Source organism: Colossoma macropomum, unplaced genomic scaffold (assembly GCF_904425465.1).
Source record: "Colossoma macropomum unplaced genomic scaffold, Colossoma_macropomum, whole genome shotgun sequence".
Lineage (NCBI taxonomy): Eukaryota > Metazoa > Chordata > Actinopteri > Characiformes > Serrasalmidae > Colossoma > Colossoma macropomum.
In genome coordinates this window covers 14742662-14765624 of record NW_023494800.1, presented here as the reverse complement: position 1 = coordinate 14765624, position 22963 = coordinate 14742662, and the positions used below count along the sequence as shown (strand labels likewise).

Sequence of the window (22963 nt, the reverse complement as noted above, 5' to 3'; positions counted from 1 at the left end):
AAAGATCGATGTTAACTCGTTTGTTAGGATTCTGAAATGACCGTTTTCATTTAGCTGGGTAGAAATTTCCTTCAGACACCGGTTAAAGTTACTTATGTGGAAGAATGGCTGGAATGGGAGTCTACAAACTGGACAACGACGGAGAAAGTTTCCCTTCAAACTGTTTTCCGATAAGATCATTTTTTCAGAGTAAAGAAGGTGTTTGGCACTTCTGTAATATTGTAAAATATTTACACTTAACTATTGCAATAACTGCAACATTATACAAGTCCAGAACAAAAATAGATACATCTTTTATATTTTCATCAATGTAGGTACAGGACACTGGCTAGTAGCCCACAGAAGCAGCATGGAGAAAAGCTACAGAATACCCAAAAAGAAAAAATCAGCAGAACACCCTGGCGCTGAACCATCTGTTGGGTCAGAAAGTGACAAACTTGAGCTCAAGACTCTAAAGTGTGCAGACAACACCCTAAATGGACAACTTTTGGTGAGGAAGATGGCCTTGTTTGATTCTCCATTCCCATTGTCAATATGTTGTGTATGTAGTATTAGTCAGTCTCTTAAATTTGAAATGCGTGTTCAGTGTTGGCTATTTCTTCATTTATTTTGCTTGTTATTTTCAGATGGCGATGCACTGTGTGGACAAGCCATCTGACCTGTGCTCTGTTGACATAAGTGAAAAGAAGCTTCAGCTGGTAGGAGGGCTGATCTGCCATTGATTACATCACCCTGTGGAGACAGTCTGCCCTTGTCTTGCAGCTGTTTTGTTTTCATAAAAATGCATGAAAGGGATTAATGGAAATTTCATTATATGTTCCACAAAGGATTTTGTTTTGTTTCTCTGATCTGTTTTCATTGAACAGGTTGAACTACAGGATTTAGAGGAATTTGATAGTGTTGCTTACATCAATGCCTCAGACAATTGTTTGACCTTAGGTAATAGAAACATTATCTAGGCCTGTTTCTCTTTTGTAATTTCACAGTGCACAAAGTGTACAAGATTCGTCATTTTTGTTAAATAGAAAGTGATAACATTCTGATCTTATTTTTATATTGTACCTCTAGAGGCTTTTAGCAGGTTCCCTGCACTGAGGGAGTTGGAGCTCTCTTTGAATGGCCTTTGCACTTTGGAAGTTAATGCTGAAGTTTTCCCCAGATTAGAGGTATGCCTTAAAGTGATACACATGGAGTAGATGCCACTGTAAAAAAAAGACCTAGAAGTAGAGCATTTCCCCTTCACGTATTTAACGGATTTCTAATAATGGCAGTATTTTGCTTGTTTTAGGTTTTGGACCTGTCCTATAATAGCATATCAGCTGATGGTATATTAGCTGTTGGCCTGCTACCACGTCTAAAGGTGCTTCATCTAACTGGAAATAGCTTGAAAATGCTTCCACCTAACATGGCTGGCCCTTATACAACTCCTGATGAAATGTAAAGTTCATTACTGCCTGCTGTTCTTGCACATTTTTACATGTTTTATATATCATAGGATCATGCAGTAACTCACTGTTCTTTCACAGGGCTCCTCAGTCCAGCTCACTGTTTGGGAGTCTTGAAGTTTTAATGCTAGATGACAACAAACTGTCTTCTCCTGGAGTTTTTAGCAGCCTTGCAAATCTCAAAAGGTTAGTTATTACCATTCTCTGTTTAATACTTATCACAGGACACATATTTTATTCTTAGTTTCAGTCATTCTTCAATTACATCTAAACAGAAAGAAATCCTTATTTGGAACTCTGAGTGGTTCTGAGATTCAAGACCCTGCAGTTACCATCTGACAGTGATGCTTATTGAAATGCTCAATTTAAACTAAAAGACAGTGCCCTCTAGCTTTCTAGTAAGTTCCATCTACATGGCTTCTCTCCATAGAGAGAATACAATACAATATAGAGTTAGCAAACAAATAACACCAGTTAGTTGTAGTGTGGTAGCAGCAACAAAATGAAGCAGGAGATAACACACAAAAACATAATTTTTGGAACTTTTTGGAAATTGTTCATGAATTCATGTATTAACAGAATAATTACATGAAAAAACTGGCAGCCAATAACAGCGAGGAACAGTGTGAATGAAGCAAAAAAAAAAAAGATTTTTTTCATGTGCCTTACCAAGATCTATTCCAAATGTATTCTGAATGTTATTTTTTGCTTTTTAAAACAGGATATAACACTGAATATATTTAGAACAGTATATTCAGTATTCAGCCTTTGCTACTCTTTAAAATGATTTTTCCCAGCCCTGATGGCAACTGACATAACCACCTATAAACATTTATAAATACCTATTCCAACAGACATCGGTTGTCATGAAGGCTGCTCTTGTCAATTTTGATTTAATTTCATGTCAGAGTGTAATGACAAATGACTCTTGTTGCAGTAAGCCTTTAAAAATTTGTATAGGTTTACGTCAGTTGTCATGAAAGGCTTATGAAGGTGTCTTGTAGCCTTTTGAGCTGCCTTACAGTAGTGTTACCTATCTAACACACCTCATTCATGCTATCCTGCAGACACAGATAAGTTTTTTTTTCAGTTCAGATGTTAAGGTAAACCACTGTATAAACAGACATCTCCTGGATAAGGGTTGATTGGAGTTCTGTCCTCTTCAGTCTTGTTTTTAGAGACTGCCATCTTGAGGTGCAACCATGAAACTGTAACCTATCTTTAAAAGCTGTAGCCTTCAGAGAGTACATTTTGGAAAATTATTACCATTTGTTTCCCTTTTCATCCTGATTGGAACAAAACCCTGAAAACGATATAACACATTTCACATGGATATACATTCACTGGCCAATTTATTTCTAATACTAGGCAGGACCTGGACACATTTTTTAGACTTTCTCTCCATTTTAACATAATTGCATCACATAATTGCTGCAGATCTATCAGGCTGGAAGTAGCCATTAGCAGATGAATAAATTACGGCTATAAAAGAACACATATGGTCAGCAACAATAGTCAGACTGTGACATTCAAGCGATACTCAATTGGTATTAGGACTCCCATGTGTGCCAAGAAAACACTCCCAATACCATTACACCACCACAATACGGCAGGTTGGGTTAACAGATTCATGCTGTTTTTTCCACATTCTGACTCCACCATCTGCATGTCACAGCAGAAATCAAGATTCATCAGACCAGGCCACATTTTTCCAATTTTCATCTCTCCAGTTTGGGTGAGCCTGTGCCAACTGCAGCCTCAGATTCCTGTTCTTGGCTGACAGGATGGTCTTGTGGTCTTCTGTTGTTGTAGCCCATCCACCTCAAGATTTCACATGTTGTGCAGGCAGACATGCTTTTCTGATCACCACTGTTGTAAAGACTGGTTATTCGAATTACTGTGGCCTTCCTCTCAGCTTCTGGCTATTTTTATCATCACCCTCAGAACTGCGTGAAAATTCCAAGAGATCAGCAGTTTCCGAAATACTCAAACCACCCCATCTGACACCAACAATGCTACAGTCAAAGTCACTTGGATCACATTTTTTTCTCATTCTGATATTTGATGTGAGCATTAACTGAAGCTCTTGAGCTGCGTCTGCATGATTTTATGCATTGCCCTGCTGTCAGGTGATTGGCTGTTTGGATAGGTTCATGACTGAGCAGGTGTGCAGGTGCTTCTAATAAAGTGAATGTAACTTGATATGTAAGTTGACAAACCATTTATATTATTTCTCACATACACAATATAGATATTAATGTGGTGTTTTACTTTAATTATTTTGCTTTTGATTTACAACTTATGACTGTTATCTTCTTCTATCATTCCAGACTTCAGCATTTAAACTTAGAAGGAAATTACATTTCTGAGGTCCCTTATCTTGAAGAAATGCCATTGATGCAACCACCAAATGCCTCAGTTCTGGAGACAGAGGGCACTACAGAGGATGTGAATAGGACAAAATGTATGTGTACTAAAAAAAAAAAGACAACAAAAAGGATTATTTGTTTGGAAAGCCATTTTTCTTAGACTTGCTTCTGTTTTCCATCTAATTTAGGGCTTCCTGCTCTGCAAGTGGACCGACAAGAGCTTGTAAATTGTGCAAATGAGGTAGGGTCACAGAATTCGGTAGAATTTATGCTTCTATCTTGTATAAATTTTTTCCTTTGCTAGGAGGACAAGGAGGTTAGGCCGTCTTCCAAAGATTTCTCCCCGCCATTTCTGCAGCTTCGATATCTAAATTTGGCCAGCAATGAGGTCTGTTTGTAATCTGGTGTCAGCTGTGAAGATTGTATTCTAGGAAAAACAGTAGTTTGAAGACACTGACAATCATTTGTCTCGCAATTCCTCAGATAGCTGAGGAAGAGGCATTGTTGGCTGTGGCATTGTTTCCTATGCTCAGCGAGCTTGTTATTCACTCAAACCCACTGACTACACAAAGGAGCGGTAAGGTCATTTTCTCTTTAAAGTGCGTTGCATTACATGTGGGCCTCAGATTTTTATTTGCTGCTGTTACTGTTTGGTGGGATTAAAGAAAATTCATATTACTGATTTTTCAACCTCTCTTTATTTAGGTGACCCACCAGTACTGACCTGTTTTCTTCAGAACAGATTGGGTATTAATATTCAACGCAAGAAGTCTGCTAACGTTGTTAAACCGCATATCATGCTCCCTGTCTATTCCAAAAGAAAGGTAGTGCAATTATTTATTAATTTTTTTAATTTGTTGATTTCTTTAAACATTTATCTCCTAGTTTACTAAATTTACAATTTATTCAATTTAAATTCCAGTATAGTCTTCCAGTAAAAACTGCCAGTTTTTGGCAACCAATAGCAAGAATGCTATGTGGCAATTCTGGGATGCAACTCTGAATTTAAACACTAAAATGCAACATTATGGTGCTGAGAGCTCTTGAAAGTTTGACTGTAGACAAACACTGTATAGAAAAAAGTATGGGGACTGTTTCCGCCACACCCATTGCTAACAGGTGCATAAAATCAAGCATATAGCTATTCAGTTTCCATAGACAAACAACTTGCAGTAGCATGATTCATACTGAAGAGCTCAATGACTTTTAGTGTGGCACTGTCATAGGATGCTACCTTTAAAACAGTCGGCTACACAAATTCACAGCACGGGATCGCTGAGTGCTGAATCACACTGCTGACTTCCAAATTGCCTCTGGAAGCAACGTCAGCACAAGAACAGTTCGTTGGGAGACTCACAGATCGGGTTTCCATGGCTGAGCAGTTGCACACAAGCTTAAGATCACCATGCACAAAGGCAAGCATGAACTGGTGTGGTGTAAAACATGCCATCATTGGACTCTGAAGTGGTGGGGAAAAAAACACATTCTTTGTAGTGATGAATCATGATCTGGCAGGCTAAGCTACAAATCTGGGTTTTTGCAATGCGTTGGAACACCAAATTGACATTTGGGATGAATTTAACACCGACAACTAGCCATTATTGTTCAACATCAGTGCCCAACCTGACTAATACTCTTGTGGCTGAATGGAAATTAAAGGAATGAAAGCAGTCATGTCTAGTACAAAAGCCTTCCCAGAAGAGTGGGGTCTGTTACAGCAACAAGAGGTGGGGGGGTGGGGGGCAACTCTTTATTAATACTTTGTTTTTAACAAGCACATATGAATTTGAATGTCTGCATAAAATTGGCAGTACAGTTGAAAAAGACTTATTTGATTTTGGAATTAAAAAGTAAACGAGAATAGCATGTATTCCATTTTAATACTAGCAAAATCGGTAGGTTATCAACATCCAATATCAGTATCAATCATTTGACTTGAAGGCTACTTATTGTCTCCATGCCTATCCTCATACATTGCTGTGTTACTTAACCTCATTGTGTTAGAGATGAACGTTACCCTGATCTTTTTCTCTTTTTTTGAAAGCAGGTCAGAAGTAAAATCCCAAAGGTGCCAAAGGTTCCCTTGATCACAGCAGCCCTGTGTGTTTCAGAAAGCCCTTGCACAGAGAGAGATAATAAAAACAAAAGTCCGCTGCCATCAGAGTGCAAGTCGAGTGATGTATTGCTCCCCTGCTTCTCACAAACCAGCACTGTGGAGACACGGGAAGACGTTGCTGCAGCCAGCGCGTCTGAACTTTTGGAAGATAGAGAAATCCAGCAGACTGAAGAACCATTCTTTGTAACAGAGGTGATTTCAGTGCAGTTTTATAATAATTCACTCTTAAAAATAAAGGTCAAAAAAGGTTTCTTTGGAGTGATGGCATGGAAGAACCACTTTTGGGTCCCTCAAGAACTTTTCAGTGGATTTCATTTTCATAGATGAGGTGTTGAGATGTGTAGGAGTGACCATTTTTATAGGCTAAAGAACTTCCACATAAAGTATAGGTACTACACCAGCTAATGCCAGTTATTTCTCCTATATATATATATATATATATATATATATATATATATATATATATATATATATTTTGAATTAATGCATAATTAAATAATAATAAGACTCAGACTAATGCTGTTTCTGAAAAGGTCCCTGTATAGAACGGTATTATAGGAAACAGATTTCATGATGGTAGTAAACAATTTCAGACACTACATCATACAGGTTTTGCTCATTACTGTGCGACTGCAGTTTCTGTCACATATACCCTGTAAACATCATGCCACCAGTCCACCATAAACGCTGAGTTTCGACTGCACACTTACATTTGTAACAGGTCTGAAGAGAGGTCTGTGGTGATGTTGCTATTGTAACTGAGCTCAGTAATCCTCCTCAGAGAAGTTGTGTGTGAATCATCAAACCAAACAACACAGTGCATTATAGGTATCCCCTGTCCCCTAGGGTACATTGGTTGTACACTCCTTATTGCAGTGCCCTGTGAGATTGTTTGATTGCACTGGATCTTATGTTTTCGAACACCACTAGAAAATGGCGGAACCCCAAAATAGTGCACTATATAGTGTATAGGGCACAGTTTGTACACAGCTAAAGTCATTTAGAGTGGTTTGATGTGAAATGCTCCACTGTAGAGAAAGTCATCAAGTCACAATTGTTCACAGTGGTAGTGATGGTAACCAGACATGTGCAGTGTTCAACACCTCTAAAATCTCCCCCACAGCAAAGTTTTTACATGAACTGGTTATGAATACTCTGTCTGATGCCTTTGTCATGGTTTTGCAATAGATTTAAGATAAGATCTTAAACATATTTTTAGAATCCATTAATAGTGGAATGATATATGCATGTTACAAGGCAAACTGATCCCCAAAGAAAAGTTATTTGTTCAGATTTACCACTGTTTTGCTATTGATAACATTACATATAAAAACTCAGAAGACACATTTAGGTTCACTGATTAGTTTGGATAGTAAATAAAATTCATATATTTGTGACTCCTCATTCCCATCACCACCACTGTAAAGAAACCCAAGTCAGTAAGTTTCTCTTTAATGAACCTTCTCATGTCAAACCACTGTGTCTCAACAATTGAATTGTGCAGAAATTCTGAAAATTGGGTGGCATTCCTCTGTAAGTTTTGTATCTGTTTATTCTCTTCTCAACAAGGTTAATGACTTGCTTGAAACTGAGTATCAGGAAAAAACACAGGAGACAGAGAACCTTACTCACATTTTGAGACAAGATACCAAAGACTGCGCCAAGAATCTCAGAGGCTATGAAGGCCTATTGGATGATAATCTGGACTTTGACATGCCTGAACCAGTCGGTAAGTGTTGTTTTTATCTAAGCTTTGGCGTTGAGTTCTGATTATTTAAAGCTTTAAATGTCTGTTATTTTCATCAGGAATCCAACAAAGTGTAAGAGCCCTGGAGTACGCACTCAAGAACCTTCTTGTGTACAGAGATTCTAAAGCAAATCTGGATCATCTTCAAAGACCATGTAGAGAACAGCCAAAACAGGTAAGAAACAAATCCTGAATCTTTCAACGTTCTGCTTTATTTTCCACCACAGATTTGGGCTGGCATTGGTCATGTTTTGCCTGTCTAGTCTGTTTGGATTGGTCTATTTTTGCTGGACCAGTCCACCTGTTCTGATGAAACTATGGCTGTTCATTTAATGACTATTAAAAAAAAGTAAATGGCAGAGAGATGGAAAGAAGAAATAAAACAAATGAGGCTCTTGAGGCTATTGATGGTGCTGCTATGTTTTCAGTTATAGAGAAAGCAGAAGGCATAACCGAGTACCATTTTCTTCAAGGGATTTGCTCTTATCTTGAGTGGTTTTGGCAAAAGACAGAGATTTGGCTGAATCCATGGAGCAGAATAAAAGCCCATCACAAACTCTGATATGATTCCCATTTGTACATTCCTCTTGTGTCCACATTTCTTTTTCGTTACAGTCCTATCAACATACCATATTTGCGTTTCAGTTTCCTGCCCTTTTCTTTCTTTTTGCTTTCCTGTCATGACTGGTTTGAGTTTGTGTGCTGTACTAACAGCATCATACAGAATCATGAAATAAAAAAGAATTGCAGTTTTTGGTTTAGAAAATGAAAATATTGTCGGTTCCTAAAATAAAGTGTCATTAGGACAATGGTAAACCAGTCTCTCAATTGTGAAGCATTTCAGTTCCAGTGCCCAAGCTACTCTTGACAGGAGTACGGAAGACAGAGTTTGTATTTTATGAATAGATCATTGAGCCACCATAAGACGATGTCAAGCGCTGGCAAGAAAGCACAATAGAGTGCACGAGAGCAAAACTGAACATGGCCTATTCTCCATCACACGAATGCCCATCACCACCTTTCTGCATATTGCTGTGGTTACTGACTCACACACAATACTAGCATCGTCACAATTATTATATGATCTCCTGAGTGCAACACTAATTTAAACTGACCACAATAATTTAAAGTTTATTTTCCACTGTTGTTTCCCAGTCATATGTTTCTTGCAATGTTTCTTGAATGTAAATTGGGTGCGTTGCAACAAAAGTTCTATCATTGGACTTATTCTGACTTCTGACTTTCTGTTTAAAGGGTAGAACTGAATAATGTTTGTTTATGTGAGCTCGATCAGGGTCTATCTTCAGATGGGAGCTACTAATTATCAATTATCTTCATTTACAAAGAACATTAACTGTAGTCAGCCATTTTATTTCTGCTATTTAAATTTAAGTATTGAGAGTCAGCTCCATAATTATTGCCACCTTTAGTAAAGATGGATAAAAGAAAACATTTCTTTGTGGCCAGTTATCTCAATCTTACACTGAAAATATGAGAAGATTTAAAACTTTAATTAGTACATTTGGTCTACGAAAACAAAAATGTTCATCAAAAAGGTCTTTTTATAAGAAAAATCATGTGTATCACAAGTATTGGCACCCCAAAAAATTCTTAGGAACAAAATGCATCTGAACCATGTTCCCATTTATTTTTCACTTCACCTTAGTGTTCAGGATCTTTAAAGCAGTCATCCATGACTGTGTTTCACTGGGGTGTAAATATAAGGTGAGACAGGCAGTGACCATAAAAAAGAAATTTCTCAAAGGATCACAGCTAGAGATTTGCAGAAGGCTTTATGGTCACCAATTCAAAACCACAATTTGATGCCACATCCATACCAACAAACTGTTTGGAACCATGTCAGAAGAAAGCCTTTACTTTCATCTAATTACAAATGTAAGCACCAGGAACTGGGTTCTATGTTCAGATGAGACAACAATAAAGGTTTTTGGCATCAAATTCAAGGTGGGTTTGGCATAAAAGGAAGGATGTTATACAGGGAAGAACCTCATGCCCACTATTAAGTATGGAGTTGGCCCTCCCTCTGGCAGTTAGCATTCTTCTTCAAGCATGTTCAGCTGTCCAGTGACACTGTGTTAGCAGTAGTTTGAAAAGATGCAGTGGCTGCCTTTACATGAATTGGGGGAAGCTTGTGTTTGCCTGCTTAGTTTTTGTCTGACACAGACTTTCTTCTTCTAGAAAAGGAATCTGCCTCCTGTTAAACCATACAAACCAAAAAGAGAGAAAGTTAAAGAAATCCTCACTGAAATGAAGGAGAGTAAAACAGTACATGAAGTCCCTCTAGGTAAGCTTCACTCTGCCTCTTTGTGTTTTCATGCAGGCCATACAGCACAGTACGATAGTATTCCCTGGAATTCTGGCTATATTGATATTTTAAAATTTTATATCAGGCTTAAGACATAAGATGCTCTGAATATGTGCAGGAGATTTGTCAGCTAATGCAACCTGCGTGTTATTTAGTTTTTTCTCCTGTTTGTATTTTACTTTGTCAGTAGGTCTCCAGTTATTGAATGCTCATGTCACATTGCACCACTACCGGGCTAAACTATTCATACAGTATATTACAGTATTATATTATAACACTGTACATGATGCAAAATTATAACTTAAAGAAGTGAATAACCTGGATGACTAATTTTGAGTCAACTGAACAAATATAAAACGCAAATTAATGTTCTGTTAACGTAATACTAGAAGTTCAGTACACTCGAAATTTTAAGTAAACCAGGTTTTTCATTTTTTTAAAAGGCCTATATCATGGAAAAATTTTGAAATAAAAATGTGAAGTAATATGTAAACATTGTTAAAGTTTTAAAGAAATAACATTCACTACCCAGCCCTTACAGTACATATATGGAAACTATGATGCAAAAACAGCCCCTTTTGAATTCACTGTTGAAGTCATTTATGTCATATGACCAACTCATTTACGTGTATCTACCTATTTAGTCTACAGGAGTTTAGCTCCACTGATTCATCTAAAGTTCTAAGCAGCATTTCAGGCACAATACAGGACAGCCAATCAGAACAGAGCTCATTAATCTTATATCAGTCTTAAAGGCATAATAACATAAACAGCCTGATTAATTCTAAGAGGTTGGAAAACTGTCATGTAAACATGAATTATGACCGTTTTTGCTACATAAAATGTTGTAAGTGGACCTGAGGGGAAAAATAACATACAGGAAAGAATTAGGATATGGGCCCTTGAAGTTAGAAAAGTTCCATCATTGTTTACAGTGTATATTACAGTACATTAGAATAAAAATAAAACGATGAATTCAAATTGAAATGCATGTACAAACAAAGCATAGGAAGCCATACATTATACTAATAATAAATATGCTTCAAGAGAAGAAGTCTGTTGAAACTCCATATAAGTAGGTTGTTTACCAGAATGCTGCTGGCACTGCAGCTGTTCCTATTTTCTCATCACTTACCACAACACCAGTTAGTGTGTGATGGGTTGAGCTGGACATATGACCCACAGTTTAACTGCTGCTATCGTGTCCAGCCTGCTGTTTACCTCTACGGTAATGCATTATATATTATGCTTGTTATCCCTTTCTCTATTCAGACAAAGTCATCAGAGGCAAAGACACATACAGAAAAGAATATGAAAAGGCACTGATCTTACTGAAAGATATGAAGAGGAAGTACAAGATGGTCCATTTGAAAGCAATGGAGCAAGCAGCACAATTTGAGAGCATCAGTCAGTACAATGGAAAGTAAAAGGAACACAACTTGTCATTAAAACCACAATCAGGGACTGGTAAAACTATTTTGTTTGCATTAATATTATGTGTATTTCTTGTGGGGTTTATACGTTATAAAGATTGTACTTTTTTGGCAGCTGTTTTTATTGTGGAGCACTATTCACATTTTCAATCTGCTGTTTATAAATGTGGTAAATATACAGTATTGAATGCTTTAAATGTAACTAATTATGTTTAATGCTGGCTCTTGCAGTCACAGATTTATCTCTGACTTAAGAATGCAAAAATGTGTCCGACTGTTTCTGTCAGCACTTTTGAAAATTCACTGCAGGCCTGCCACTTCTGTTCTGAAATTCCTTATTGTGGCTTTAGCCTGTATCAAGTTAATATGCGGTTTATCTACAAAAAAAACCCTGTGAAATATCAGCAGAGCTCTTTCATCTCTGCGTTAATCACTGGAGTATGTTTGAATGAAGTCTGGGTATGGGTATGACAGCTGCACTGCGTGGGTATAAATATCATGTTCTGTATTAGAAATAAAATAAGCTTTGCTTATATTACCATTGCCATGTGTCTTTTACATTCAACGTTTTTACCTCAAATGACTCTAACAAATTAGTCCAATAGTCAGGCATATTATCTTCTTTTAAAGGGTAATTCCACCATTTTGCCAACATGTCTGCATAGTTTAGTTGTTGAGGTAAAAACAAGGTCATTCATAATGTGAAATAGTTCTGGTTCACCGTAGAAAAACTTAACAACCAAGTTTTTATGTGATGTTGATAACGTTAAAATAGTGTGTAATATAGATGTTTTAGGCTGAAACATTTTCTCAGAACTACTGTAAAACAATGTCTCAGACATGACACAATGTTTGGGCTTGTTACTGTTTGGTCAGTGCGGTCTGCCCTTGCATAGGGACCCAAATAAATTCATCACTACCCACATCCCTGCTGAAAAAACAGCTTGGTCAGATCAAGCAGCTTGGTCATGCCCTTTGTTTTAAGCTTGAATGGTATGTCTTATAGAGTATGTTTTGTTTACATTTGATGGTTTAGATGGTCAGTTTCATGAAGCTAGCCAATCCAGCTGGTCAAGCACATCATGTTAGAACAGCAAGAGTCTAGCTAAAGGCCATCAAAGATAAGTTTAGACCATCTGAGACCAGGCCTTCTACTAACATAAGCATGCCTTATCCTTTTTTCTCACCAACAGGGAAGTCCAGGAACCTTTTACAAACTAATGTAGTGTTTTCCACCTCCAGTCCTGTAGACCACCTCAGGGTTATCATAGTTAACTAAAACTATTACTAAAACAAAAACTAGAGAGGAAAGATATGCTTATTAACTGTGAAAATAGTAAATATGACAGTTTTCAAAAACATGAAAATTAAATCAGAACTATAACATGAAAGGTAAAATTAACTATAATGAACTAGAATTACTGGAAAAAAAAAACAATGAGAGTTTAGAGGTGGATCCTTTTGTCTCTAAAGGGAAATTCCACTGATTTTTCAAATTTTCTGAATAATTCAGTACTTGAGGTGTAAACAAAGTCATTCAGAGTGGTTTGATATAAAATGTTTATCACATAACTAATGTAAAACAATGAGTATGTTTACATGCACTTAATAATCCAATCATAATTGGATTTCTGTAGTTATCTGATTATAAACTGCATGTAAACGCACTCAATGTCTCAGACATCAGGCATTGTGTTCATAACCATTTCATGTAATAACTTTCTGTGAAGGAGCTTTTAGAGGCACTGAGCACTTCAGACGTCTGGTTCCCTTCACCACCACTGTAAACAATTCTGAATCAGTTAGTTTCTCTACAACGAAGCATTTTACACCAAACCCTTCTGAATGATTATGTTCACATCTTAACCATTTTGTTATGCAGAAATTTTGAAAAATTGGTGGAATTCCCCTTTAAGGGAAACTGGAGCCAAGCTGACCTCAGTCTACTGCTGTTTTAATTTTATTACATCCTTTTTAAATACCTCCTATCTCAGTATTCTTCATAATACTAAAAACTAATAATAAAACTGAAACCCAACTAAAACTTTTCAGAAAATAAAAACAAAAACTTTGAAAGCCAAAACCAAAATGAGAAAGTAAAAACCAAAATGAGAAAGTAAAACTAAAAACTAATAAAGCTTTAAAAATGCTCTGATCCACCTGCACTGCACACTTTTTCCCCTTCACATCATACAGTGATCAAGTCCTTCTTGGAGTGAATCAGGTGTAAAAAAGTAGAGAGGTATGGACAAACTGAGCTGAAAGCACTGCTGTAAACATTTGTGAGCTTACCAAAGCACTTCTTGATAAACTTTGCAATCAAGGTGCAGCAACATCAGCCAAATAATCTCTACACTGAGTTGAACACTGAGATGATTGTGCCGCTACTTTGGCGAAGAAGAAAAAAAGCCTCTGTTCTGTGTTCTCCTGTAGGAGGCGCTTCGGATGAGCCTCATAGGCTTTATAGAGGCTTTCACACTGCCCCGGCAGTTGCTGTCGCAGTTAGGAAGCGAGCAGAAAGTTGCAGAAGACAATCGTGCACCGAAAGTTTCGGACCGAGGAGAGAAGGATGTCATACCTGACACATCTTTTCGTTTTGGCCGCTCTGCGCTGGTTCGTGGTTGCTGAAACAGAAGCGGTACAGAGCAAGAAAGGCAAGTGACACGCGATGGATTAGAGCGAGTTTAGAGATGGTACTGATGGACCTGGTCTGAGTGTGATCATCTGGTGTATCTGCTTCTTTTATAACGTTTCGGCTGTTTCGCTATAACGCTGGAAGAAAAGAGCAGTGATTAAACTGCTGCTCGGAACTGATTGTGGTTGTTGTTGCATTAAGGCCAGTTTATGTGTGTCTACTGTCTCAGCTTTAGTCCTAATCTTGTTTGAGTTTGAATTTAACGTAAGAGAGTTTCTATTATGACACTTCAGCTTCTGTAAAACTGCAGATCTGACAGATGTAGGCGCTGAGTGCTGAGATGTCTAAATGTGTTATTCACTGTCTTGTGTGCAGTGCCTGCTGTATTTTGCACATTCAAGGAGAAGACATACAACCCAGGGGACAGTTGGCATCCCTATCTAGAGCCATTTGGATTCATGTTCTGCGTGCGTTGTGCTTGCACTGAAGTATGTACCTTCCTTAGAACCAGCATACATGAATGGATTTCTGATTTCATAGAGAACTGTTATATTTGTGTGTGTGTGTGTGTGTGAGAGAGAGAAAGAGAGTGGGAGAGAGAGAGTTGTCTGAACCTTCTGTCTGTCTGCCCTCTTGTGTCTGTGACCATAACATCTGCTCTCAACCGTGTCAACCCTGTAACCCTTCCAAGTCTGGTCATGTGAAATGTAACACCATCAAGTGTCCTGTCCTGAGATGCGAGAATCCAGTGACCGACTCCCAGCAGTGCTGCCCACGCTGTGCAGGTAAACTCTCACCTTTTTAAAGTCATGTACAGATATTCCAAACAAGCTTCAGGAGTAATGTTGCTTTGTGTGGGCACTGAAGGAGTCTGATGCTGTCGTGTGTCATGCACAAACTATCAGGATTTTATTGGAGTTGTTTAAATGCCTTTGAAATCATTCCTGGTGGCTAGTTTTATGTGACAGCTTGTGCTCAGCTGTCACCATCCCTCTCTTGTTCAAGCACCAGCCATGACCAGTTAACCACTTAAATTCTCAGACTTAGCACATCCTAAGACTTGTTATTCAGTAACTACATGGAAAACAGTGCAAACTTACTGTGTCATTCTTAAGTTAAAGGAGCTCCTGGGACTTGTGCATTTACCAGGGTTAGAAACACTGTTCTAGCATGTTATTTTCAGATGGTGATGTTCTAAAATGTTCATCAGCCACTGGACATCACAAATGAATGGGTGCAAGCCAGAAATGAATGTATAGTACAGTACTAACCATAACATCTTTATGTCATCCATCTTTTCATAGAACACTTATTATTTATTATAATAAAGGTAATATATGCAACAGTTGAATTAACCCCTGAACTCCCCAGCAGGTCCATGCACTAATCTTCACTCCTATAACTGAAGAATAACCTAGTTTGCATTATTTGCATGAATAATAAGTCTTACGATAAAACAAGCCCAGGAATTTAAAGGGGTTAAAGTTGACTTGCAAACCTTCACACTAATGGAATAATTAGAGCACCAATATAGGAATCGTTGGCCAAAGCCGATTACCAAAAGTCTTGTACATATCTGCTAGTTATGATACATAAAAAATTATTAAATTAAAATGAGATTGTCCTGGATTGGCATTACAGAGAAATATAACATATTTCTGTAGGGTTACAAATGCAGTAAAATGAATAAAATGGACATTTAAGGACACTAACCCAAAAATAACGGCCAAATCTAAATATCTGTCCAATGCTGATAACTTTTAAGCAATTATCTGCTGATACTGATATTCTGATATTATTGTGCATCCTTAATACATTGTTGCTGTTCAAAGAAAAACAAGTATCTTGAAAATAGTAACTCTACAGGAGAAGGCAAAAACACTCTTACCTTTCAATGTAAGTTAATGTTAAGAGATTTTATTCCAAGTGATTTTACAGCATTTCTATTGGCCCATTCGTCATGAATTTTTCACACACCATAAAGGACAGCTGGTGTGTTGAAATGATGTAGAAAAAAAAATCAACAAAAATGGAGATACATGGTTTTCTTCGGACAGCGACGATATGCAACCTAATAATAACAGACCTTCTGTATGCTGCCTGTTTTTATTCTCATGCCTCTTCTTTCACATTGAAGCTTGTATCACACAAGGTATCTATCCTTCAGGTATTCAGTCTGTCTGCCTGTTTGTCTGTCTATCTGTAGGTCTGACCTACAGGTCTATCCGTCTATCAATCTATTCTGTATTATAATCCACAGATGAGCACAGAACTCCTGCTGGTTTGAGGGCTCCCATTAAAACTTGTCGATACAACGGAACTGTATTCCAAACGGGGGAGACCTTCACCAACCATGACCTCTTTCCATCTCGACAGTCCAACCAATGTGTCATGTGCACATGCTCTGTGAGTCATCGCATTTTTACACCGATTTTTTTTTCACATTCTTGATATGTATGAAAACACAACTAGGCCTCTGCTTTTGTATATATAAACAATTAAAAGCATTGAAAATCTAAAACATCTAAAATAATCTTAGAACAAAACCTTGAAAGTTATGCCGTCAGTGATCATAGGCACAAAGTTTGTTGGGTCTTGATTATGTTTTTCTTTCCCTTTTTGTCTTCAAGAATGGAAATATCTTCTGTGCACTGAAAACCTGTCAGCCCATCACATGCTCTTCACCTGTCTCTGTTCCAGATACTTGCTGCTTGGTTTGCAAAGGTGGTTATGATTATTATTTCTCAGTTGTGACTTTATTGTGGGTTTATTTTACCTTTCAAATATGAAGCTGAAGTTAGAGATATGGTTTGGAATAGGGGATGTGTCAAGTACATTTAAGGCAGCAATATGACTCTTATTTCTATGAAATTATCAGAGGGTCCAACTGACATCAATTCAGCATCATATGGGGATGGAGGACAGCAACTGAACAGAGGAGTGGTATGTATTTTTGTCATTTACATAAATTATGGAACATTACACTCTGTGTAGTATGTATAAGAATGGTTTCAGACCAGCCAATCACATGACAGACTGGAATTAATACCACTCTGAGTTGTCAGTTTATAAGGTACACCTACCTTATACATGTACTCATTGGCCGCTTTATCAGGTGCACCTCCCATATAGGAGCACTCTGTAGATTTACAGTTACTGACTCCAACCTCTCTGTTCAACTGCACAATTTGTCAGCCACATTCTACCCACCCATCTGTAGAAAAGGACTTCCATAGGACCAGATATTTTTTGGGTGGTGTACCATTCTCAACACAGTAGTCACAGTCACAGTAGTGATATGATAGTAACCTATTAGTAGGTGTTGCATTGCCGCATCACATTATAACATGATATCTCCAAACTGGTAACTTAACAGTAGAGGGAAAAATGTTCTTAACTGTTAATGGAAATGAATGGAACAACATACTTTTCCAAGTAATTTCAGAGCATTTCTTTTGCTCCATGCATCATGAAATTTTAACAGGTTTTTAAATGTAAAAATAAATAAATAAATAAATAAATAAATAAAAAGTGTTCTGACAACTACAATGTGAGTATTTCCAAAAGCACAACCTTTGTTTCTTTCGTGTCTCCTCAAACCCAAGAGGCATTCTCTGGATCAGTGTGCTGGAGAGCAGGTGAGGGGCCGAGCTGTGCGGGCCACTCCGTCCACCCTGAGAGGTTCTCTGAGAGGCCTCAACCTACACACACTGCACCTGAAAGGAGCTGCTGAAACCACAGTGAAGATCCTCCTACAGCGCAAACATCAGAGAGGTGAGCTTCACAGGAGGATTAGCAAAAAATGTTTTTGTCACTCTCTTGATGGATGTATGATAGCACTCTCTTGAAGGACAGGACTGTGCAAGAGTCAGAGATCACTGTTTATTTATTCTTCCTCTTCCACTGTGAGAAGACAGCTCAGTGCCATGGGTCTGAAAGTATATATAGCTGTCAGGAAGCCCTTACTAAGAAAAGGAAGAAAATAAAAAGAAGAAAATTTGCAAATCAAACAAAGAAGCTGCTTGAGTTCTCAGTACTGACCACCCCAGAGTCCAGACCTCAACATCACTGAATGTTTTTGGGATTATTTGGATTGTGAGAAGCAGAAAATGCAACCAACTTCTAAGACTGAACTTTGGACATATTTACAAGTAGCATGATAAATATTTCTGCAGATTTCTCCCAAAAAGAATGGAAGCTGTAATGAAGGCAAAGGGTTAACAATAAATACTGAAATGTTTTATTTTATATTTAGGTGTAAAGGGCATTTTAATTTTTTCCTGAACAATTAATAAGTTTAAGGCCTTTTTGACTCAAAAATAAATTAATGTGGTCTCTGGCTTTTCCACAGCATTGTATATAATTGTATATAAAGAGCTAGCCAGGCTAAAGTACAGCCTCCACATGGCAGGGTCAGTTTACCACAGTGTTAGAACTAAATAAACACTAAATAAACACTGAGAGATGTCTATATCCCCTCCAGCAAATTCAGAACAGTTCATATTTTGGAACATTATATTTACAGATTCATTAAAAACATACTGTAGTTGTCATGTACCTATAATATATTTCAGTTTTATCTTGCTGTAATTTGCTGCTTTGTGGTCAAAAATACATTTTTTGTATCCGTTTAGGTTGGAAAGCTTGTCTGATTCAAACAACATAAAACTGTGTTTTGAGTTTATAGTGTTTGTGTTGATTTAACCGACTTGTAGAGACTGTTACTGATAACTAGCCAGTCAGTTTGTTACAATTAACCCCACCAACATTTCCACTCTTGTCAATTTTGGCTGAATTGTTTACAACAGTAGGTGTCAAGTTAATGTTTTTATTTTGGGTTGTAGGTTTGATTTCTATAAAACAAGATGTAATTTCAGCTGAATCATTTTTGAAGTAAATGCTACTACTGTTGTTTTTCAGATAATATTATATGGCCTTTGACTCACAGTTGTTTGTCTAAGCTTGCGTGTACAGTGGGAAGACCTACTCCCATGGTGATGTGTGGCATCCTGTGCTGGGCAAAGTTCTGGAGTGCATCTTATGCACCTGCAGAGACGGCCTTCAGGAGTGTAGACGCATCACATGTCCCGCTCAGTACCCATGCAAACATCCCATGAAGATAGAGGGGAAATGCTGTAAGATTTGCCCAGGTAGCATGACACACCTTTAATACAGTGATGGCAGGATCATCTGCCAGTTTTTTCTGGAGTAAATCAGATACACCCCTGGTTTGTATGTGTTGACACATCGCATCTCTCGCTTTTTTATTTTCCAAAAGAGATTAAGGCCGAGAGCAACAGGACAGAGTGTTATCTAGGACACGATAACAACAGTCTCCTGGTATATAAGGTTGAACCCTCATCTGTTGCTCACACAGAGGACACAGTGCGAACGATCGCCATTGAGAGACAAGGAGCCACAGAGATTGAGGTGCAAGTATGGAAAACAGTAGAAGGTAACATATATAAAGTGCTGGCATAATTGGTGCACATGAGTTTAAGTTAATTTGAGTGTTCTAAGTTTATAAGGCAGCCTTTAGTCACATTTGAACAATGTTTAGATAAACAGATATCCTAAAACTCAAAGGAGGTCAAAAGAATTTCCATTTAAAATTTACGGTCACTGACTTAAATGTGTAGATTATTTTATAAACTTGAGAGTTCCCTGGTGGAGGTTAAAGAGTCAAGAACTTTAATTTTCTAGTTTTTACTTAATTTATTTTCAGTTTGTTAAGTGCTGACTGGCACTGATTTTGATTATGTGTGGTTTCTGTATGTTAAAGGAGCCATACTCTACATTATTTTGCTTTATATTTGATCTTTCCCAAAGGTCCACTTATGAAGTTTGTGTGGTTTTATATAACAATAACAGTCGCAATTCAATGTTACATGACCTCTCTTTACATACACACATACATACATACATATATCATCTAAACCGCTTATCCTTCTGGGTCGTGGTGGGGTGCTGGAGCCTATCCCAGCTGTCATTGGGCGGAAGGCAGGATACACCCTGGACAGGTCGCCAGTCCATCGCAGGGCAGACAGACAGACATACACAATCACACACACACTCACACCTAGGGGCAATTTAGCATGTCCAATTATCTTAACTGCATGTTTTTGGACTGAGGGAGGAAACCGGAGTACCCGGAGGAAACCCACACAGACACGGGGAGAACAGGCAAACTCCACACAGAAACGACCCTGGTCGCCCAGCCGGGAATCGAACCCAGGCCATTCTCGCTGACCTCTCTTTAACCTCTCTTTAATTAAACTGCCTGTTTTGTTACTGCGCCTTTAAAACTAAAATCTTTAAAGGAGCTCTTTTCCGATTGGCTGCCTGGTATTGTGCCTTGTTCAAAAAACAGTGCAGGCTGAAATGGTCTTTATAACTTCAGCCTGAATAGGTGGGGCTAAACTGCTTTTGGCTGAATGGATGGATATATGTAAATGTGTAGATTTTTGTGACATCACAACAGCAATGAATTCAAAATGTGTTGTTTTAGCAGGACTGGAGAGTAAATGGTATGTTTGGAAACTTTAACAGTGTTTACATACTACGTCAAACTTTTATTTTATACAAATATGAGGAAAATGTGATTGTCCATATTATCCCTTTAAACTAAAAAATGGAAAATGTTGGAAATAATTATTTTAATATTTCTAGGTGTTCTTCATTTGATGGAGACAGGTGATGTTCAAAAAAAGGACCTCATAGAGCATCCAGAGAATTATGTTCTGCTCACCACGTTAGATGAGGGTGAGTTCTTTATTTTGGTCACGTTTCTTGTATTATATTTTAGAATAGCTGGTAAATTTAAGTATGCTCATTTATAAAATTATGTAATTTAAATCATGATGGAGCTGTTCACTTAATTTGAAGATGAAATGGTATCTTTCAGTATTTCTTCGCTGTCAGATCAAAACATTTTTACACCATTTGAAAGTGCCATCTGGTCGATATAAATGGTGCAAAATTACTTGGAAAAACATCTTGTTTCATTAAATAACATTAAAAGTTAAAATTGTTTCTTCTCTTGAAAACTTACTATTCTAGAGACACAAGCTTTTATTCCAGCAGTGACAATATGCAGGCGTACAGTAGGAAAGTAGTTGAAAAGTGGAGGAAGGTGGAAGATTCATAGCTGAGAGCACCTGCAGATCAGGACAGAGTCATAGGAGTAGAGCAGAGGAAATTGAACATCTTTGCGTATAATGTGAGGAAATGTTGTGATTTCCTTCTTACTCAGTGATTGCCAGGCAGGCAGGCAGGCCGGCCAGTCATAGCGTCATCATTGTCCGCGTAGTTGATTTAATACACTGTTTTCCAAGACTTTCATTTCTCCAAAACAATTGCAAAACACTGCTTTATTCTTACCACAGACACCTGGAGAAAGTTCAAAGAGGAGGAGGACAAGGAGAGAGACGTCAACAGGAGCAGGACCTGTGAAGATGGCATTAAGGAGGTAGTGAAGTACTTAAACCCTGAGCAGCTGGACAGTCTTTGTGCTTCTTAGTCTGTTTCCACTGTGTTCTGGAACAGCGTGTTATCATCATCAGTCTTCAACACCTTTTTTATTATCAGAAAAAGAAAAAAAGAATACACACACAATGTGCTTTAGTACAAAAACCATATACTGGCAGAAGATAGTTCTGTTGTTTATCTCTAGGAGCCAGTTCAGTACAATTTTGCCATCTTTTTTGAGTAGCTTTTGTAGAGGCCTTAAACTGGAGCGAAGTCAGCAGGGTGGTCTTTTGCAAATACACAGTTCAGAGGGAAAGTAAACATATACAAATGTCTTGGTTCTAGGTGTGTCAGTATTATAGCAGTTGTGAAACGAGAAAGGGTTTGAAGTATTTCTCTTTATTAAAGAACAACTCATGTATGTGATTGTAGCAAGCAACCACTGTGTTTGTACAGTACGTAAGTGAAAAAACTTAAGGTAATGTAGACAGCTTATTGGCCAGGATACTTTTATAAAGTTGATGTAGGCCACATTTTTATCACTGTCATTAGTTATACAATCATTAAATATATACCATGAAAAATTAACTATTTATTGTAAATGCAGAGTAACAAACATAAGTTTGACTGAAATGAACTGTTTGTCTGTCTCCTGTTTATGCACATGGGTTTGATCATTTGAATGTGAGGTAAGTATATGAGTGTGCACATAAGAAGTTTGTACCAAGATTTACAGTACTGTGAAAAAGTTACAGACCCCTCTTTCATTTATTTAATTTCCAGTTAAAATGGCCATGAAGTACATGTTATACATTTTTCAGCTTCAGGAAAAAAACAGAAAACATATTCGAGGGTGATGTCTGACTTTTGTACAGTAGTGTATGCTAAGCATGGTCCTGGACTCTTGGCGTTGGGCGTGGTGGCCATAGTGATCAGAGCATCTTATTATATTAGCAGTACTTTTCTATAGAGATTATACAAGCTGAACTAAATATCTTTCAGTGTTGTGAGCAATGGGTGCACCTTAAAGGAGCTGAATCAACTAATTAGAAGAGGTGTGTGGATACTTTCCGACATATAGTGTAGCTGCATCAAATCTGAGAATTTTTAACTAGAAGCAAGTATTTTTTCTTTTTGGAGAAACAACTAGTGAGAGCATTTAGTAGGACTTGTTGCTGTGTCTTGCCCTGCCCAAAATGTGGGCTTGTGCTTGTGATACAGTTTGTTTTCTCAAGGGTTGTGATGACCGAACAGAACAGGTCCAACAACAGATCGCCATTAATTTGATATAAATGTAGGTCAGAATTTTCCGCTACCAAAAGGAGCTGGCTAGAAGAGTCTTGTGTTGTATGCAGTATATCTTATGATTTAATTACCATAACAGTGCTGCAAAAACTCCAGTATTCCATTTTTCCTCCTTTCTAA

General features: G+C 37.7%; 2 protein-coding genes across 2 annotated transcripts; both read left to right on the top strand.

The window, feature by feature from the left end:
* The first annotated feature begins 49 nt into the window (after positions 1-49).
* xrra1 (X-ray radiation resistance associated 1) lies at positions 50-12066 on the top strand. Its single transcript, XM_036588393.1, has 17 exons — positions 50-198; positions 315-490; positions 627-698; positions 867-939; positions 1069-1166; positions 1289-1437; positions 1527-1631; positions 3776-3909; positions 4003-4055; positions 4119-4202; positions 4298-4391; positions 4520-4638; positions 5862-6122; positions 7500-7659; positions 7737-7852; positions 9877-9982; positions 11276-12066. The coding sequence occupies exons 1-17, from the start codon at positions 105-107 to the stop codon at positions 11428-11430; spliced, it is 2049 nt and encodes a 682-aa protein (XP_036444286.1). The 5' UTR covers positions 50-104; the 3' UTR covers positions 11431-12066.
* A 1823-nt stretch (positions 12067-13889) lies between these two features.
* Positions 13890-22126, top strand: chrdl2 (chordin-like 2). The gene is made up of 11 exons (XM_036588607.1): positions 13890-14090; positions 14447-14559; positions 14763-14856; positions 16332-16477; positions 16702-16795; positions 16950-17014; positions 17677-17845; positions 19033-19221; positions 19350-19526; positions 20741-20833; positions 21457-22126. Exons 1-11 carry the CDS (start codon positions 14006-14008, stop codon positions 21588-21590), a joined length of 1359 nt encoding a protein of 452 aa, XP_036444500.1. The 5' UTR covers positions 13890-14005; the 3' UTR covers positions 21591-22126.
* Positions 22127-22963: the final 837 nt, after the last annotated feature.

Bases quoted from the DNA above. Each gene is read 5' to 3' on its own strand.
- xrra1 (XM_036588393.1), top strand. From the start codon at position 105: ATGGCTGGAATGGGAGTCTACAAACTGGACAACGACGGAGAAAGTTTC. The intron at 699-866 runs GTAGGAGGGCTG...TTCATTGAACAG, and splicing joins GTGAAAAGAAGCTTCAGCTG to GTTGAACTACAGGATTTAGA. The intron at 1,632-3,775 runs GTTAGTTATTAC...CTATCATTCCAG, and splicing joins AGCCTTGCAAATCTCAAAAG to ACTTCAGCATTTAAACTTAG.
- chrdl2 (XM_036588607.1), top strand. From the start codon at position 14,006: ATGTCATACCTGACACATCTTTTCGTTTTGGCCGCTCTGCGCTGGTTC. The intron at 14,091-14,446 runs GCAAGTGACACG...TCTTGTGTGCAG, and splicing joins AGCGGTACAGAGCAAGAAAG to TGCCTGCTGTATTTTGCACA. The intron at 17,846-19,032 runs GTGAGCTTCACA...TGTTTGTCTAAG, and splicing joins ACAGCGCAAACATCAGAGAG to CTTGCGTGTACAGTGGGAAG.